Source organism: Haliotis rubra, unplaced genomic scaffold (genome assembly GCF_003918875.1).
Source record: "Haliotis rubra isolate DU_JTF1 unplaced genomic scaffold, ASM391887v1 Scf296, whole genome shotgun sequence".
Lineage (NCBI taxonomy): Eukaryota > Metazoa > Mollusca > Gastropoda > Lepetellida > Haliotidae > Haliotis > Haliotis rubra.
In genome coordinates this window covers 1,204,521-1,225,740 of record NW_025766964.1, presented here as the reverse complement: position 1 = coordinate 1,225,740, position 21,220 = coordinate 1,204,521, and the positions used below count along the sequence as shown (strand labels likewise).

The following is a 21,220-nucleotide window of genomic DNA, read 5'->3' as shown; positions in this document are numbered from 1 at the left end:
GTAGGCCCATACATGACAGCAGGACGAAGTCGTCTTGTCACTGTGAATCGGCTTACGCGATGACCCAAGGATGTGGCTGCTGATGACGTCACCGTCAACATACTGTTGCGTAGGTGAATAACCAGCAGATAGCGATCCTCTTGGGGTGTTGTGACTCTGGAACGTCCACTTCTGGGTTGATCACATGTCGGGCCTGTCGTACTGAAACGGTTAAACAGCCGATTATGGTTTGTCTTGTGCAACCCAATGTCCTGCAATATCGCTGTTGAAAGCACCCATTTGTGTCATTCCTTTTGCCCGTTCTCGTTGCGCCGACGTCAATCTTGGCATTTCCTCGTGAGATTTCTGTGAAGTGATTGTTCAGTCTTCACGACAAACAGGTTTTATACTCTCTGTGAGAAAAGTGCTGGTGGATGGGACAATAAGCACAATTTTGCAAAAATTCGTGCAAAACACGTACAAATGTTTTTGGTTGCATTTTGGCAAATGAAACATGATGGTTGCGTTCTATACAATCAATGTTTTTTGATAATTTTATAAGTTAGAACGCATATTTGGGATTGCAACAACAATTACACCTGTGTACTTTCTTTTGCTCGTCAGTTTAGTTCAAAATCACAAAAGTTTTAGATGAACATTTAGGTGAACATTTAAGTCCGAAATTAAAATAATTCCAAATCAGATTTGTGCAATGACATATAGATATATATAGTCCATACACAGGGCTTGGCGTGACGAGCCGATTGATAGAACCGGGCCAGTTCTACCACCCGTCTAGGTGAAGTAAGGGGCGAAGTGGTGTGTTGGGCAAAGGAACGCTGTTCCTGGAACCAGTGCCCTCAACCACCAGACTCCCATCCTCCACCGACACAGGGGCGCAACCCACGGCAAACGGGTTGGTGGACCAAATATACCCCCCGGGTCCACAACGGGGGTTCGAAGAGCTCGGCGTTACCCAGCACCCACCATGAGGAGGTGGCTCTTCACGGGTGCCTCGTGATAAAGAGAAATCTTTGGGCGATCATAAAATGGCTGTCTTTGAAAAGTTTGTTAAAGCTTATACTTTCTATCTAAATTGAAAGTTCGGGTTCTCCTTATTTTGTAAGAGTATATATTATACCTGCATCTCCGTGATCATTACACACCTCGCCTTCACCGACACGCCCTTATGTGACTGAAATACTATTCAAAACTCCATTTAATCTCACTTTCTCACTCACTGTAACCAGTAAAGAGTCACAAGAATGTGCTAGGAGGAACTTATTGAATCTGGAACGTATTGTAATATGACGTTTAAAGGTAAACAAAAACACGTAGGCGTTCAGTGTTGCGTAACATCGTCACGTGACACACACCAGGTTCCAGATTGCACAAGCTGAAATGTAGGTAGCTATATTTAGACAGTCGGGCTTACCCAGCAATCCCCAGGAATCTATAGTTCTCGCAGGTATCGCATTACAGTGCAGCTGTCAAAGAGCAGGTATATACGCTAATGATGTTAGTATGTACATCATAAATTTACCTTTTTTGAGACAAATACATGGATAAGAAGGTCTTCATTACGCAAACAAAATCATAGCAGTAATTATTAATTCAGGTCTTTTGTCTCTTAAGCTGGGTGTAAATGTGAATAATTAGGATGTTAAAATGTTGCAGTGTGCGGTATCTCATATTGGCATTGTGTGTAACGTTTTATAGGGTGGGTGAGTTGGGCTTTACGACGTTTTTAGCAATATTCCAGCAATGGACGGGGACACCAGAAATGGGCCTCACAAGTTGTACTCATGTGGGAATCGAACTCGGGTCAGTAGTATAGTAAGGGTCGTGACGTACTCTTTTGGTTGAGGGATGACGTCACAGGTTAGAAAGGTCAGTACCATAATGGAACAATGCATATTTGAACTCTGAGAGCCAACACTGTAATGGAACAATTCATTCGTTACTTACCATATTTTGAACTGAAAATTTACATTGTTTGAAAATTTGTATTAACAGTGACAGTACCTGTCTCCTCTGATAGATGTAGCATGCAATAGTCCATACACAAGGTCATAGTTTACACAAGGTCATAGTTTACTTTTCTTAATGGGGGGCACCATCCAGTTTCGAGGCCGCAAAACGGCCGAGGATCTAAGGTAGTCCGGGGGCATGCTCCCCCGTGAATTTCTTAAAATTAGACGCTGTCAGATGCAACTTCATGCTTTCTGAAGGTAAAATGACTCCATTTATATAATGTCCAATTTTGTTTAAAATATCATATTTCCTGCTACGTTTGACCAATTTTTTTCGTGTTTACTAAAAAGGTTTCTTTGTTCAAAATTGTAGCATCTGTACATAATGTTCTGAACTAAACTTTATAAATATGTTTAGACACATCTGTATATATGCAAAACAACTGTTTTGTTCAGTTTAAGTATTAACATACAATAGTTGTATTATTAAATTCAGTTGACAGCCCAGAAATTGCAGTGGAATTTTCATCAAATACATGATATGTTTAGGTTATTTCAATATTACTCACTCCCTCACTCAGTTTACTCATTGTAACTTAACATGATAAGTCCGTCAGAAATATTGATTTATTTATGGTCAACCATCACATTTATGATCCACAACACATTGACAGTTCCAAGGGAATATCATAAATGAGTTTGACTCCATTTATACACTTTCAGCTGTATTTGAATTTCCTCCAGTCTGTCTTCCTTGAGTAGATGTGCATGGACTTTGTATCAAAGGTGTGCTTCTGCATATGTGCAGCATTGTTTTGTATGCCATTCTTTATTTTGTCTATCCTGCCTTTTGAAGTCATGTGGATTGATGCAATCCTTTTTACTAATTAAGTCTTTTATTTGTAAATTATCATTAGGTATTGCACAATATGACTTCAGTTTATAGGGTTCGGGGTAGTCCATGTCACTGCCCTGGATTCCTTATTTTATTATTAAAGGTTGTTGTAATCATATGTAATTAGGTGTGTCATTCTGGTACCGATAATCTGTCAGATGGGCTGCCCGCAATCTTCGCACCATCCTGAATACAGGTGGTGTGTTGGAAAATAATAACACAGTGACGCATCATAAAGTAAACCTCGACAGCTAAAATAAATACCTAACATGTCTGACAAGTGATGTGTATCAAATATGATACAACGGGAAACACGTCAATTATAAGGGGAGATCACTCTGATATTCGTTTCATTAGGAAGTCTTTCATTTTACTGCTATTAAATAAATGCTAAATATCCTTGTTTGTCTTATCAGTAGCATGTTTTCAAATAGGTTTATTTTTGTATAAACAGCAATGTGCGAGTGGTTCTGGGACGTGTGTTACTATTGGGAGTTATCGTTCTTGTCTTGTAGTTCTGGTCTTAAAACACCAATAATCCTTATATAGGGTGACAAATTGTTTTTCAGCTTGTCACGGAATAACTCGAGTTGGTCACGAATGACTGCTGAATAACATTAAGTAAACATTTCATAATCAATACACATTCCGTGATATTCAGATTGAAATGACATCAATGAAACCCCAATACATAAACTGCATGTACTTAGCATGTATGTATAACTTTTCTCACTCACTCACTCACTTCCGATAATCAGACTCCTTTAGATTCAACTTTATGATATCGTACCGACAGGCAAACATTTACAACGTTTCAACTCACAAAACACAGCGGGGCTCAATGTTCTCAAAGTTGCTTCAATTTGCTGTGTGCAAATTCAGTTAATAAAACAGTCGTTTGAACAAATAGTTTAGTTTTGATTGTTATATGATATTGCATCATATGTGATGCACAATACCCTAATTCCCATTGTATCGTATATGATACATTTTGTTAATCCCTGAAGTGTACAGTTATTTTCCAAAACGCTGTAGAGGTGTTCAGATATGACTGAAAGTGATATTGTAACATTGTTTTATAATTTTCCTATGCATATTTCTTACAGTGGGCAGTAGAGGGTTGAAAGTATTCAGGAAAACAGAAAAATTATACAGTTGGTGTGTCTATATTTGAAATGGTGAGCGCTTGCCAAACTTCCGTCCTACTTTCTCTAATACATGTAACACACAATAGGGAAAAACATTTCAAATTCATACAAATCATCACTACAGGGCGTGTGTTGGAAAGTACATGATAACACAATGACGTTACCGTATCATGAAGGAAACCTAACAGCTATTCAATCCATGAAAAACAAGCTTTTGATACTATCCAAGAAAAAGGTTATTATGCAGTGGTCTGTAAAGTATAATAAAGCTTAAGTGGAGTTTCTTCCAATGCTGTTTGTCAATATGGCGTTAAGGGCTATATGGATACTCACTTCAAGATATGTGACTGGTTAACTGTCATAGAAGACCGTGCGTTGAAAATTTTGTATTAAGAAAGAGCATGTCGGTAAAACTGGCGAACGGTATAGCACTTCATATGAATAGCATTTCAGTAGCTCTGTATTCATGCTTACTATTAATAAATGTAGTATTGTGAATTCCATATGTTTGTTATCAATGATGTGTATAACAAAGAGGTCACAGTTTGAATGGGGGACGTTGTGTCAACATTTTCTAAGAGTCGTAGTGTCGAATATACTGGTTGAATCACATGTCCGCCATATGGAAAGTTTGCAGACGGCAACCGTCGTTGCTTCCCTTTTTGCTTTTATTCACTCACTACGTCATACACAAGCTGCATGGGAAATCCACATACACTAGGCTCTTGTGTTTGGGCGTTTGAATCAAACATGGAGCTGGTGTGTTTCAGCACCCTGGTTTTTCGCTGTTTTTGACAATGTTTCATTTCACTCAGACTCAACAAATATTTAATCAGTTGCTTCACTGCATGTTCCAACATGTCGTTTAAAGTGCCCATTAAGTTCACAAAAAGTTGCATTTACCTTCGGGTATAAATGACCTCACCACGTTTTTGTTTATCCATTTTAGGGTGTACCCATACTTTCTGTTTGTAGTATAGTTCAGGGCAAAAATGTTCTTTATTACACTATACATGGGGATAGTGCGAAATGTATTTCTTAAATTCAAACCATATAAAATAAATAAACAAAAAATATATTGACCTTCAGAAACTGTCAAAAAAGTCAGATGCTCCCGTGGATGAAACTGTTCAACTCGGCCAATTGGCAATGTACTCCAGACTGCCGTTGTACAAAACAAGCTTAGTTAACGACTGTCGTAAGTCTATGTTAAAGTATCGGAGTTACTATCACCTAATATCGCTTTGTACAAGGTCACCCAGGTCCCAGTTCACGGCTCACATTATGCAAATGCATTCGACCGTTATGTCTTAGGCTGACGCAGATCTCATTGGGGTAGTTTGATTTTCCTCCTTTTTACATGTTTTATGTTTAGCTTTAGTAGAAGCAAAATATTGGCCGGTTCAATACCTGCGTCATTGTTTCAGGTCAAATGATTGGAACAGCACTCTACAGCCTTACGTTGAATATTCTTACATAAACAAACTATGGTGTAAGAGAATAGTTGGTTGGTTGGTTGGTTTGATTAAACGCCATACTCAGCAATATTCCAGCCATATGGCGTCGGTCTGTAACTGATCAAGTTTGGGCCAGACAATCCAGTGATCAACAGCATGGACATCAATCTACGCAATTGGGATACAATGACATGTGTCAGCGAGCCTGACCACCCGATCCCGTTAGTCGCCTCTTACGACAAGGGTTACTGAAGGCCAAATTCTAACCCAGATCTTCACAGGACGCAAGAGAATAGATTTCCTATGCATGTTTCATCACAGCTACGTCAGCATTGATCAACGTGAGTCATGCTGAAACGCTTTTGCATTCTCATACTAAATGCCATATATATGTCTTTGTCGTCGAATCAAAATTCTAAATAAATAATATCAGGGGATTTTCTTGCAGAGATCCGTAAAGATGTCAGACGTCCTTGACGCTGAGGCATTCGAGATAAGCCTACGACAGTGGAGGGCATGTGGAGAGGCGCTTGTGAAGCGGTGGGATGATATCATCGATGAAATGAGGAAGCTTTCCATAGCTCAAGCTGGAAATCGAATGTATTGAAAATTAATTAGCGTCTTTGGAGGAGTGCTTACTGTAGGTGGAATACTTACAGCCCCTTTCACAGGAGGAGTAACAGCCGCCGTCATTACTCTTTTGGGGTCAGGATTTTCTGCTGTCGGAGGTATCGTCTATAATGTTGCAGCTATCTATGAAAAAGTGAAGGAAAATAGCAAATCGGACGAGATCAGTCTGATGATGGATGACTTCCTTCAGAGGACAGAGGGTCTTCTGGAAAGATACGATGCAAGCTTCCTCAAATCCGTTAAGTCGAAGCTGAAGTTCGATCTTCGTAATGTCTTAAATTCCATTCCATTTGCTGCACCTACCACAACTGCAACAATGACCGGTGCGTTTAGCACCGTCTTCAAAAAGGACCCACCAACTTCGTACTTTTCTCCAGACCCGAAGCTCAAGTACAAAGTCTTCGGAAAAGAAATCCCGGCCACGTATGTCCACAACTTATGTGCAGCTGTTTGTGTTCTCGTCTTGTTTCTCAGTATCCTTGTGGATATTAAGGCAATAATAGACGAAAAGCGAATCGTAGATGGCAGAATCTTGGGGGAATACGTAGAAAAGCTTCAGTTCCTTCGCAATGAACTAAAACAATGTTTGACGGTAGGCTGTTCTCAACACGAAAGCGTCTCATTCAACTCTGATGTTAAAGAAACTGGCGCCTTTGCCCTGCCGTAAAGCCATATCAAGAAAGAACAATAGCTGGCGCATGTGCAGCAACAGGCACATCATGTAAAACTTTCAGAAGACATTGAACGTACTTTTCATGGAAATATTTCGAAATATATTTTTCGGTATAGTTGGTACACTTATGGCGAGGTCACCATGAACGAATGAACGGTCGTTTTTCGTTTAATTAAAAATCTGAATGTCCACTTTAACTGTTTTACATTGTTCAGTAGACTTACGTCGGGACATTATTTATAGTGTGTAAAAATAGGTTGTAGTTGGTTAATGTAAATGGTATATGTTGATTCCTCGCATCAAGGCGTTCCTGTTTCAATTTCCCTCTTCTAGACTGAACACGGAAGCACTGAATTAGCGTATTGCTTACATTAAAATATGAATTTTGTTTGACTATGCATCTATTGGAGCCCAGCATTGTTTTGTATCAATTATGTTTTCAGGGGATATACTCAGTACTTAGTGCGTTTTCAATTAAGATGTTTCTTAAGAACTGAAAACATGCTAGGGTAATTTACATTCCACCATGACACAATAACAAACTATAACTCCTTGGCTATATAGTGCGGAAACGAGTTGTCATTTCCCCCCGTTTTTCAATATTTTCAGTAGCTTGAAAGGGATCAGTTAAGATAGGTCATAAACTGCATATAATTCTTCTTTATGTATCACCGTTATTATGTTTATAACAATGATTATTTCACTTCAATCTATGACATATCACCTAGGCAGGCATTATGTAGCATAGCATTATTCAAACTGGCATCCCTTGAGAAAATGAACTGACCTTTGTCCATTATTATGACAGAGGTCTTAAAATGGAAAAACCGCACACTAAACTAAGTCCTTCTGACGTTACTTCATGTAACACTGCAATCTCTTTGTCAATATTTGTTCTTCAAGTTTTTAGGTTGATATACAATGCTACACTTGCTGTAAATAAAGTACAAACCGCAGTATATTATCATGTGGGATTGCCAGTGAAGTGATTCTTAATAAAGATTTTCATTCAAGGTAATGCAAGATCTGAGGTGTGATCTTCTTTATATCTCCAGTGATTAAAAGTTTAAACATCCCGCATCTACATTGTTCTATGATGTATTCATTTTGAAAGATTTATGAACACAAATGTAGCAGGGCGTGGAGTCATCCCACGGATGACATCCTCACCTTGTCAGCTTGCTGACGGGGTTAACCTCTTTGGTCATATGGACAAGGCGTCCGACGTCTGATCAGAAGGTCCGTGGTTCGAATCCCAGCACAGGACTCGGAAATTTTATGGCCGCTACATTGGCGCCCAACGTGGGGCTGAGCACGTTCATATCAAATTTGAGCAAAATAAGTCTCAGTACCCAACTATGCGGCTCGGGACGTGCCTTCTGTTGACGGGGGGAGTATGTAGCAGGGCGTGGAGTCATCCCACAGATGACATCTAGGGGTGTCACGATATACCAATCTCACGATACGATACGTATCACGATTTTAAGGTCACGATACGATACGTATCGCGATACATAATTTACGCGCCTTTTCATAGCATTACCTTACCGGCAACGTACGCGCTCGCTGATTGGTCCATCAAAATAGTCTAGCCAATCACAAAAGCTGTTAGTTTCCAACCTATTTTTTAAGTAAGCTAGCTACATCTATTTATCGGAGCGATCTCGTATAATTTTACTATCAAGACTTTGAAGGAGATGGATATAGCATAAAAATTTGAATCGATAAAGTTTTAAAATAGGAATCGATACACGCAAGCATGTATCGCGTATCGTATCGTCAGTAAAATGTATCGATGCATCGATACATTCGCGTATCGCGACACCCCTACACACTACCACTGCAAAATTATCATTTTTAAACCATACACAATCAAGTCAAATACTGACATCATAGTACAGCATCACAAACACAATCATGAGAGAGAGAGAGGTAAGTTTTACACCACTTTTAGTAATATTCCAACAATATCACTGCAGGTGACACCAGAATTGGGAAGTGAACCTGGGCCTTCGGTGTGATGAGCCGACACTTTAACCACTTGGCTACCCCACAATCCGCCCAAACACAATCATGAATCAATATACAATAACTGCAGCTACATATTGTGCTACTGATGCACTATGAACAACACAAGTGTTTCTGTACAAGTTTATTGAAGGATCAGAAGATGCTGTTGGTGACAACAGCCTGACCGGCCAGCTCCTGGAATGTCTGTTGTACAGTGTTGTACAGCCGGCTGTAGGACGACACCTCACTCACCCGCTGCCGCTTACAAGCGGGCTCTGATGTGTCCGTGTGACCATCCTGCCCCGGAACCAGGGAAAAATCTGTGAAGAAAGGATAATAAGATTTAAATTTTCATTTACACAGCAAACCTTAGAGATGTTACTCAATATGTTTATCAACCAAACTGGCAAATTGCAGAACAAGAGTCATCACAAATCCTCCCAATTTTCAGAAATTCAGAGTTCAGCTGCTTATACATCTTATACATTCTGTTTGGTGAAATTGAAAAACAAAATGCCTTTCAGTCTTTTTCAATATCCCAAATCATCAAAATCACCAGATTATCCCCAGACTGATCTGCATTGCAAAGTTTCATCCAGAAAAGGTCAGTGCTTTTGGAATTCTGTACCAGTAACAGCACTACCCTCATTCTCAGTTGCAGTGTTCATTCCAGCATTTCTCAATAGTAAGCCCATGGCACACCAGACCCCAATTGTGGGTTATTTAGAAAATAATGTGGGTCATGTCAAATTGCTGTGATTTTTAGCCATACGCTACAAGTTACCAGTATGAGTATCATTCCTTTTTCAAACTTTCAATCGAGGTGAGGTCAACAAGAGAAACTATTTTCACTGACTGACTGACTGAGTTTGGTTTTACGCCGCTTTTAGCAATATTCCAGCAACATCACGGCGGGAGACTCCAGAAATGGGCTTCACACATTGTACCCATGTGGGGATTGAACCCGGGTCTTCGACGTGACGAGCCAACGCTTTAACCATTAGGCTACCCCACCGCCCCGAAACTATTTTCAACACATTAATAAAAGAGTTAACATCAAAAAGTATTTGAAAAATTTGAATAAATAATAAACGATAAATGAACCCAATCTCTATGTTCAGTGACATCTCAACTGAACATTCCAATACTGATTGAACATTTTTGCTGTAGCCTAGCAAACACAAAGTCTGAGTTTTCAACCTGAAACTGAAAACAACTGGATACTTCAACAATGAACAGCGATCCTTATAATTATGATCAGTCTGACAGTGACTTATACATTTATGCTGTCGGATTATGTTTCAGGTTAATGGCATGTTTTCCAATTATGGTTGCTCACGAATGTTTAAGCGTCCGAAATCCAATAACATGAGGATACCTGTTATGTTGGTTCGAAATTCTCAACCTTAACTTAACCATACCCTGTAAACACAGTGTTTATTTGGTGGGTAACGCACATATCTTACGATTTGATGCTCCTTTGAATAATAGGCATGAGTGAGTTTAGTTTTATGCCACACTCAAGAATATTCCAGCTATACGGCGGTCTGTGAATAATCAAGTCTGGACCAGACAATCCAGTGATCAACAGTATGAGCATCAATCTGCGCAATTGGGAACAGATGACATGTGCCGACCAAATCAGCGAGCCTGACCACCCGATCCCATTATTCGCCTCTTACAACAAGCATGGGTTACTGAAGATCAATATTCCAACCCGGACCTTCACGGGTGAATTATAGGCACTGGCAGAGACGGAAACACATATTTTTTAAGAAAACAAACACATGTTCATTGCTTTTTTGTGAAAAATGTAGGACGTTGAGACTGATATCGTCGTATGACAGCCGCTGTTTGAAACCTTAACATGCAAACCGATTGGTTCACTTAACAAAACTGACCCATCGCAATCCAATTTTATGAAGAACCTTTGTTTTTCTTATTACACTGATTTGCTGGTTTTGCACAATCATTCTTAACACAGATTGAAAGTCATGAGCTAAGTTCAGAGGACTCAAAACACGTTTCGGCAAGAACAGGTGTATTGCTGGATTTCATATTTACATCTATGGATGCTCTGACATGACTCGCCTGTACCTGTACAGTGCACCATGTTAAATATTAGTGCGCGACTGATGCAATGGCACGGGCTAGAACACTGCAGTTGTCCATTCTGTCGTCATGAAAATCAACTAACAGAACCAAAACTATCCTTAATTATCAATGGCACCAATTCACCCCTAGACCAATTTGTATAGCCATCTTCATAAAAAGATATACACTGATTTGGAATAGGTTATAAACAGGCTATCAGTATTTTCTGTATCTGGTAAATAGCTTCAGTTGTATGTTTAATCATGCATCATCTGGACAACATGCCAACTTCTCCCGTCCACCTTCTTAATTGTAATGAACTGTGAGATTTTGGTGACTATCTTTCACTGTGTCATGTGTCTATTTAACACTCCTCACTCCCACGATAAATGACCAGTCCCTATAACCATTATGAGGTATAGGCTATCTGACTGGTATTTAGAAGTTGCACATGTATCTTACCATTAGTTATTCACAAACTAGAAAGGTGTGATTAGTTTAGTTTTATGTCGCACTTAGCAATATTACAGCTATATGGCGGCGGTCTGTAAATAATCGGGTCTGGACCAGACAATCCAGTGATCAACACCATGAGCATCGATCTACCTAACTGGGATATGGTGACATGTGTCAACCAAGTCAGCAAGCCTAACCACCCGATCCCTTAAGTCGCCTTTTTTGAAGAAGTACTTGAATAGCAAACTTATAAGCATGTCTGGTTTAATAACATCACTTCCAGGCTCTTGACCTATGGAGCATAACTTCTAAACAGAAAGTCCCACATCCCTAGAAAACAGTTATTAGGAGGTTAAATAATATCATTCAAGTTTGGGAAAGAATATATCCAATGCGGAAATCTGTTGAGAGACATCATGAAGCACTTTCTAGATCCCACTACTGAGTTTGTGGTTGTGAGATGGGAGAAACAGACTCGGCCGATCTGGTTGTCGAGACATCATGAAGTACTTACTAGATCCCACTACTGAGTTTGTGGTTGTGAGATGGGAGAAACAGACCCGGCCGATCTGGTTGTCGAGACATCATGAAGTACTTACTAGATCCCACTACTGAGTTTGTGGTTGTGAGATGGGAGAAACAGACTCGGCCGATTTGGTTGTCGAGACATCATGAAGTACTTACTAGATCCCACTACTGAGTTTGTGGTTGTGAGATGGGAGAAACAGACTCGGCCGATCTGGGTGAGGAGACATCATAAAGTACTTACTAGATCCCACTACTGAGTTTGTGGTTGTGAGATGGGAGAAACAGACCCGGCCGATCTGGGTGACAAGACATCATGAAGTACTTACTAGATCCCACTACTGAGTTTGTGGTTGTGAGATGGGAGAAACAGACCCGGCCGATCTGGGTGAGGAGACATCATAAAGTACTGACTAGATGCCACTACTGAGTTTGTGGTTGTGAGATGGGAGAAACAGACCCGGCCGGTCTGGTTGACGAGACATCATGAAGTACTTACTAGATCCCACTACTGAGTTTGTGGTTGTGAGATGGGAGAAACAGACTCGGCCGATCTGGGTGGCGAGACATCATGAAGTACATACTAGATCCCACTACTGAGTTTGTGGTTGTGAGATGGAAGAAACAGACTCGGCCGATCTGGTTGTCGAGACATCATGAAGTACTTACTAGATCCCACTACTGAGTTTGTGGTTGTGAGATGGGAGAAACAGACCCGGCCGATCTGGGTGGCGAGACATCATAAAGTACTGACTAGATGCCACTACTGAGTTTGTGGTTGTGAGATGGGAGAAACAGACCCGGCCGATCTGGGTGGCGAGACATCATGAAGTACATACTAGATCCCACTACTGAGTTTGTGGTTGTGAGATGGGAGAAACAGACTCGCCCGATCTGGGTGAGGAGACATCATAAAGTACTTACTAGATCCCACTACTGAGTTTGTGGTTGTGAGATGGGAGAAACAGACTCAGCCGATCTGGGTGAGGAGACATCATGAAGTACTTACCAGATCCACTACTGAGTTTGTGGTTGTGAGATGGGAGAAACAGACCCGGCCGATCTGGGTGACGAGACATCATGAAGTACTTACTAGATCCCACTACTGAGTTTGTGGTTGTGAGATGGGAGAAATAGACCCGGCCGATCTGGGTGAGGAGTGAAGTGACATCATCACACAGTGGAGGGAACGCCTTGCAGATGTTAAACAGGCAGGGAACAGTCTCTTGGAAGAACAGAACCCTCATCTCGCTCTCCAGGACTGGGCAGAACAGAAAAAGTTGACATGCAATGTGATTAAGACACAACAAGGAAGACACAAAGATATCCTACACACCACTATACTGTGGTTGTCGTATATTTTGCAGGAATGGCCATTCGGCACTAGGGCTGCAACGATTTGGTTTAATTCATAAAAGTCAAATCTGACACCTTAGTTTCGATTTTCGACAACCGTTATCACTATTTCGATTCCATATTTGAATACCTATTAAATTATTTCCACACAGCAAGAATGTAAATTTGACTCCTACTCAAACTGTTTTGAGAGCTGAAATGAGGCAAAACGTGCTTGGTTGATTATTTTCCATTTTCTTACGTTTAACCTGTTTGAAGAATCAAAACGAAAATGATTGAATCAAGGGTCCAATATCGAAAATTGAATCAAATCGATGTCTGGGTGAATTGTTGCAGCCCTATTCGGCACACAAATGTATAGATCTTGCAGAAAATCACATTCTGTGCAAACTGCGTGCAGAATTTTGCATTTATCAGTCATGGAATTCATCAATTCTAAGCAGAGCTGCAACATGTAATTTGACAGCTTGTGTTAGATGTATGAATGGATATATACTGTAAATCATGAAATTAATGCAAGCATATTATTAATGCGAAAAATGTGTCTGTACTCTTCTCACATTATTATGATGACGCATTTCAGTCTGACCATGTCTACTTTTGAGAACTTAAAAAAGACAGAAAACGTAAATCTCTTGTCGCCTCCTGAATATAACAACAAGTTAGACATCTCTCATAAAATTAATTGACAAATGAGCACTTATTCCATGACACTAATTGACATCCATTGAACTTATTCATCGGTAAATTATGTAACAATAGCGGAAGTGTTGACACTACACATTACACAAATACAGGAAACTTCCTCGTTACTGGTATCTCAAGCCACATGTAATTATCACTGGTTACAATCACTGGTCATTGTTTAAAATCATTCAAGCACATCAGCCAGACCGGACATTTTCCAACCACGCAGGATCATTTCACAATATTTGCTCACCTAGATTTGCTAAATTGCTAACGGCTGAAGGGATGGTGTAAATCCAGCTAGGGTCCATGCAGGAAGCAAATGTACTGTAAGTCCCCATGGTCCCTAGCATGGTGATCTACCTTCAGTTGTTGGCGATCATTAGCCTGTTTTTTATATTGTATCGTCTTGTATAGTTCAAATGTTTTAGATTTTGTTACTAGTTTTATATCTATATCTGTGATAATCTAGTTTTTTACTGTCCTTCGTTGGCAGAATTTTATCATTTCACTTAAATTGTTGATCTATTTAGAACTTGCTTTAGTCACGATATGGCTGAAATATTGCCGATGTGACTTAAAATCTTAACTCACTCACTCGTCACGATATGGCTGAAATATTGCCGATGTGACGTTAAATAATAACTCACTCACTCACTCACTCACCTACCGACCAACCTACCCACCAACCTACCTACCTACCTACCCATAAAACCACCTACCCACCAGCCTACCTACCCACCTAGCCGTCTCCAAACCAAGGTGCCTACCTACCCACCTAACCACCTTCCTATCTATCTACCTACCTACCAACCTCACCAACCACCTACCCACCCACAACCTACTTAGCATCCTACCTACCAACCTATCTACCTACTAACCCACCCGCCCACCTACCTACCAAACTTACCTACCCAATCAACCACCTTCGTACATACCAAAGTACCCACCCACCCACCAGTGCGCCCGGCTGCCTACCTGTCAACCTACCTACCAACCAAACCAACCACCAACCTACCTACCTACCCACTTGCCCGCCTACCTAACCACCTACCTACCTAATAACCTACCTACCTACCCATAAAACCACCCACCTACCAACCTTCCTACCTACCAACCCACCCACCCACCCTATCACCTACAAACCTTCTTCCACACCTACCTACCCACCTACCTACCCGCCTACCTACCCACTTACCTACACACCTACCTACCCAGATAACCCCCTTCCTATCTATCTACCTACCCATCAACCCGACCAACCAACCTACCCACCCAACAGGTACCTCCCTACCTACCTTCTTACCTACGTACCTACCTACCCGCCTACCTACCCAGATAACCCCTTCCTATCTATCTACCTACCCATCAACCCAACCAACCAACCTACCCACCCACCCACCCGCCCACATACCTACATACCTACCCACCCACCAACTACCTCCCTACCCACCTTCTTACCCACCCACCTACCTACCCACTTACCTACTCACCTACCTACCCAGATAACCCCCTTCCTATCTATCTACCTACCCATCAACCCAACCAACCAACCTACCCACCCACCCACCCGCCCACATACCTACTTGCCAAACTACCGACCTATTTAGCCACCTACCTACCCACCTGCCCACCTACCTACCCACCTACCCGCTTATCTACCTACCCACCTAACCACCTTCCTATCTATCTACCTACCTACCAACCCAACCAACCACCTGACCTCTTAGCCTGGCACCGAAGGAGCGAACAGTTTCATCTTGATCCTGAGTCATGCTGTGGAGGGTAACGCGAGCTACCATGATGTTCTCCTCTCTGACAGCAAGGAGTCTAATGGCCTTCAGGACATCTTCCTCGGATTTTTCTGTGAGGGATCCGCCAGCCGATGGGTGAGATCTCTGCGCAGTGACTCTTCACAGCATTCAAGAAGCTGTACAACGCGGTCCTTCCCTGTGACCTTGGTCGCCTGGACATAGTCTTTCCATCTGGATTTAAAGTATGACCAATCTTCGCTTGTTCCAGCAGATGATATGCTTGGTTGTTTCACTTTTTCTACTTTTGCAAAGATGGCAGGTCCTGTAGTGTTGACTGTTGCATGGGCTGTTAAGAGTGCTGCTACCACCACAGAATCAAGGTCTTCTGTCACGAAGTCGCATGACGGAATAGGGCATCCAACGACTGGCATGTTTGTGTCTTGAAACTGTAGGTTAGAATCTCTGATGTACCAAGTTGCAGAGGTGAAAGATCTCCATCATAAATAAGTAGGCAATACTTTTTACAGATGACTGTTTATTCCCGCCGTTCATAAATGATGGAGATCTGCAATGAGAGTAAAAACATCATGTATAACATGGATAATTAAATAACATATAATCCTCTATATATAGACGATGAACAATCATCATCCCAACGTCACACTCGGTTATTTAGGAGACACAGAGGGGTTCGATCTGCCTGGTGAGGAAAACACATTGTACGTCCTACATTTGAAAGACAACGTGTACGAGCGGGTGTCATTAGCAGGATTTAAAGAGCCCGAATGGTTGATCAACATGACCCTCATCGCACCTCATATCTCGTTTATGATGATTACGTCTCCGAGATTAAGAACAACGGTATCATTCTCGGGTCTTTCATTCCGGATTCTGGTGATGTAAAAGTTATACGAGTACCAGGTCACGTGGGCAGCATGTTAGATTCAAATGGGGATTCGCATTTAAGGGTCGACTTCCCCAATTACCAATCAGACCTTATGGCTATAAGACCAAACTCCACACTCGTAATAGAAATCTTTCTCGGAGAGGGTCGTGATGGTTCAGAACGACAACTTACACCTGGGTTGACAATACACTTGGAAAGTAGACCCTGGTACCATCGTTGCCATATCATCATACAACTGGGATCGGAACCCTTACTGAGAGTTATACCCCCCTTCATAACCCTCTATAGCTTTCGTGTGAACAAAGATTTTCTTAGAGTCTCACATATTTTCCTGTACGATGATATAAACGTTATAAGCCTCAAATATACTCATCAAAAATTAAATGAAACCCAATTTAAAAATATATTATAAAATATATTATACACACAGGATGGGGCTGTACCCAGTCGTAGAAGAAGTAGCAAAAACAATGGAAACCGTATATGGGTTTCGTTTGAGACAGTTATGCGACATGAAACGTCAACTAGAACAAGATCGAGACATACGGACAGCATTATGTTAGAAATACCATAAAGCTTTCAATTTCGTGGATGGGGCTGATACCACCCTTATGGCAACCAGCATGGGATTAGGAGCAGTAGGTGTCCGTTTGTTGACCACCATCGTAGACGCACCCATAGTGCTGGGCATTGAAATAACAGCTGGGGTGTCAGGGTTGGTGAGGTTGGTGTTTAAGTTTGCATCCCGCAGATTACATCGAAAATCATTGAAACATGACGAAATTAGAATTCTAGTTGAAGCAAAACAATAGACGACCTTATTTCCACCGCACTCACTGACAGTAAAATCTCAGAGGAAAATTTCGTTTGGTCCTCTCTGAACTCGCAAATATCACAGAATGAAACAAGAGATTCGGTCCAAGTCTCGTAAAAGCACTGCCATCAGTGAAGACGAGAAAAAAAGTACATACAACAAGGGATACAACAAGCCCAACAAGCTTTCATTACGAAAACCAAAGAAATCATAGGAGATTCACATTAAATGGTTTCGCTGAGATCAACATTATATAGTTCATTGATGTGAAAATTTATTGCTAGGGCAAACAACACTTTCCTCCCTGTCGTGTGATCACAATAGTGTACGTGACCAGGAAGTGCTGGCTTGAGTCATAGGCCGCATGACCAGGAAAATGCCGATACCAAAAGTGGTATGCACACTAGCGGAGAGAGATAAAGGCCTGATAAGAGTTTTATGTATTAAATAAAGCTTTACAGAGTCTTTTGTCCATAGCTACCTACCTAAATATCCTTGTTTGTCTTATCAGTAGCATGTTTTCAAATAGGTTTATTTTTGTATAAACAGCAATGTGCGAGTGGTTCTGGGACGTGTGTTACTATTGGGAGTTATCGTTCTTGTTTGAAGTAGTTCTGGTCTTAAAACACCAATATGTAATCCTTCTATAGGGTGACAAATTGTTTTTCAGCTTGTCACGGATAACTCGAGTTGGTCACGAATGACTGCTGAATAACATTAACTAAACATTTCATAATCAATACACATTGTGTGATATTCAGATTGAAATGACATCAATGAAACCCCAATACATAAACTGCATGTACTTAGCATGTATGTATAACTTTTCTCACTCACTCACTCACATCCGATAATCAGACTCCTTTAGATTCAACTTTATGATATCGTACCGACAGTCAAACATTTACAACGTTTCAATTCACAAAACACAGCGGGGCTCAATGTTCTCAAAGTTGCTTCAATTTGCTGTGTGCAAATTCAGTTAATAAAACAGTCGTTTAAACAAATAGTTTAGTTTTGATTGTTATATGATATTGCATCAGATGTGATACACAACACCCTAATTCCCATTGTATCGTATATGATACATTTTGTTAATCCCTGAAGTGAACAGTTATTTTCCAAAACGCTGTAGAGGTGTTCAGATATGACTGAAAGTGATATTGTAACATTGTTTTAGAATTTTTCTATGCATATTTCTTACTGTGGGCACTAGAGGGTTGAAAGTATTCAGGAAAACAGAAAAAATATACAGTTGGTGTGTATTTGAAATGGTGCGCGCTTGCCAAACTTCCTCCTACTTTCTCTAATACATGTAACACACAATAGGGAAAAACATTTCAAATTCATACAAATCATCAATACAGGGCGTGTGTTGGAAAGTACATGATAACACAACGACGTTACCGTATCATGAAGGAAACCTAACAGCTATTTAACCCATGTAAAACAAGCTTTTGATAGTATCCAAGAAAAAGGTTATTATGCAGTGGTCTGTAAAGTATAATAAAGCTTAAGTGGAGTGTCTTCCAATGCTGTTTGTCAATATGGCGTTAAGGGCTATATGGATACTCACTTCAAGATATGTGACTGGTTAACTGTCATAGAAGACCGTGCGCTGAAAATTTTGTATTAAGAAAGAGCATGTCGGTAAAAATGGTGAACGGTATAGCACTTCATATGAATAGCATTTCAGTAGCTCTGTATTCATGCTTACTATTAATAATTGTGAATTCCATATGTTTGTCGTAGTGTCGAATATACTGGTTGAATCACAGGCGTTTGAATCAAACATGGAGCTGGTGTGTTTCAGCACCCTGGTTTTTCGCTGTTTTTGACAATGTTTCATTTCACTCAAACTCAACGAATATTGAATCAGTTCCCCCACTGCATGCTCCAACATGTCGTTAAAAGGGCCCATTAAGCTCACAAAAAGTTGCATTTACCTTAGAGTATAAATGACCTCACCACGTTTTTGTTTATCCATTTTAGGGTGTACCCATACTTTTTGTTTGTAGTATAGTTCAGGGCAAAAATGTTCTTTATTACACTATACATGGGGATAGTGCGAAATGTATTTCTTAAATTGAAACCATATAAAATAAATAAACAAAAAATATACTGACCTTCAGAAACTGTCAGAAAAGTCAGATGCTCCCGTGGATGAAACTGTTCAACTCGGCCAATTGGCAATGTACTCCAGATTGCCGTTGTACAAAACAAGCTTAGTGCAACGACTGTCGTAAGTCTATGTTAAAGTATCGGAGTTGCTATCACCTTAGTGCTAATATCGCTTTGTACAAGGTCACCCAGGTCCCAGTTCACGGCTCACATTATGCAAATGCATTCGAGCGTTATGTCTTAGGCTGACGCAGATCTCATTGGGGTAGTTTGATTTTCCTCTTTTTTACATGTTTTATGTTTAGCTTTAGTAGAAGCAAAATATTGGCCGGTTCAATACCTGCGTCATTGTTTCAGGTCAAATGATTGGAACAGCACTCTACAGCCTTACGTTGAATATTCTTACATAAACAAACTATGGTGTAAGAGAATAGTTGGTTGGTTGGTTGGTTTGATTAAACGCCATACTCAGCAATATTCCAGCCATATGGCGTCGGTCTGTAACTAATCAAGTCTGGGCCAGACAATCCAGTGATCAACAGCATGAACATCAATCTACGCAATTGGGATACAATGACATGTGTCAACCAAGTCAGCGAGCCTGACCACCCGATCCCGTTAGTCGCCTCTTACGACAAGGGTTACTGAAGGCCAATTCTAACCCGGACCTTCACAGGACGCAAGAGAATAGATTTCCTATGCATGTTTCATCACAGCTACGTCAGCATTGGTCAACGTGAGTCATGCTGAAACGCTTTTGCATTGTCATACTAAATGCCATATGTATGTCTTTGTCGTCGAATCAAAATTCTAAATAAATAATATCAGGGGATTTTCTTGCAGAGATCCGTAAAGATGTCAGACGTCCTTGACGCTGAGGCATTCGAGATAAGCCTACGACAGTGGAGGGCATGTGGAGAGGCGCTTCTGAATCGGTGGGATGATATCATCAATGAAATGAATAAGCTTTCTTTAGCTCAAGCTGGAAATCGAATGTATGGAAAATTAATTAGCGTCTTTGGAGGAGTGCTTGCTGTAGGTGGAATAGTTGCAGCCCCTTTCACAGGAGGAGTATCAGCCGCCGTCATTACTCTTTTTGGGTCAGGAGTTTCTGCTGTCGGAGGTATCGTCTATAATGCTGCAGCTATCTATGAGAAAGTGAAGGAAAATAGCAAATCGGACGAGATCAGTCTGATGATGGATGACTTCTTTCAGAGGACAGAGGGTCTTCTGGAAAGATACGATGCAAGCTTCCTCAAATCCTTTAAGTCGAATCTGATGTTCGCTCTTCAAAATGTCTTAAATTCCATTCCATTTGCTGTACCTACCACAACTGCAACAATGACCGGTGCGTTTAGCACCGTCTTCAAAAAGAGCCCACCAACTTCGTACTTTTCTCCAGACCCGGAGCTCAAATACAAAGTCTTCGGAGAAGAATACCCGGCCAATTATGTCCACAACCTATGTGCAGCTGTTTGTGTTTTCGTCTTGTTCGTCAGTATCCTTGCGGATATTAATGCAATAATAGACGAAAAGCGAATCGTAGATGGAAGAGACTTGGGGAAATACATAAAAAAGCTTCATTTCCTTCGCAGTGAACTACAAACATGTTTGATGGAAGGCTTCCAGGTAGGCTGTGCTCTACACGTAAGCGTGTCACTCAACTCTGATGTCCAAGAAACAGGCGCCTTTGCCCTGCAATGAAGCAATATCAAGAAAGAACAATAGCTGGCGCATGTTT

At 40.9% G+C, this 21,220-nt stretch overlaps 2 protein-coding genes and 1 long non-coding RNA gene across 3 annotated transcripts; 2 read left to right on the top strand and 1 right to left on the bottom strand.

Moving 5' to 3' along the window:
• Positions 1 to 1,401: 1,401 nt before the first annotated feature.
• On the top strand, positions 1,402 to 7,832 carry LOC124282251. The gene is made up of 2 exons (XR_006900111.1): positions 1,402 to 1,480; positions 5,901 to 7,832. It is a non-coding gene; the product is annotated as an uncharacterized LOC124282251 (long non-coding RNA).
• A 1,062-nt stretch (positions 7,833 to 8,894) lies between these two features.
• LOC124282250 lies at positions 8,895 to 13,104 on the bottom strand. The gene is made up of 2 exons (XM_046718201.1): positions 12,934 to 13,104; positions 8,895 to 9,085 (listed from the first exon to the last, which is right to left on the bottom strand). The coding sequence occupies exons 1-2, from the start codon at positions 13,085 to 13,087 to the stop codon at positions 8,919 to 8,921; spliced, it is 321 nt and encodes a 106-aa protein (XP_046574157.1). The 5' UTR covers positions 13,088 to 13,104; the 3' UTR covers positions 8,895 to 8,918.
• A 6,383-nt stretch (positions 13,105 to 19,487) lies between these two features.
• On the top strand, positions 19,488 to 21,183 carry LOC124282211. The gene is made up of 2 exons (XM_046718170.1): positions 19,488 to 19,600; positions 20,323 to 21,183. Exon 2 carries the CDS (start codon positions 20,335 to 20,337, stop codon positions 21,181 to 21,183), a length of 849 nt encoding a protein of 282 aa, XP_046574126.1. The 5' UTR covers positions 19,488 to 19,600; positions 20,323 to 20,334.
• The last annotated feature ends 37 nt before the right edge of the window (positions 21,184 to 21,220 follow it).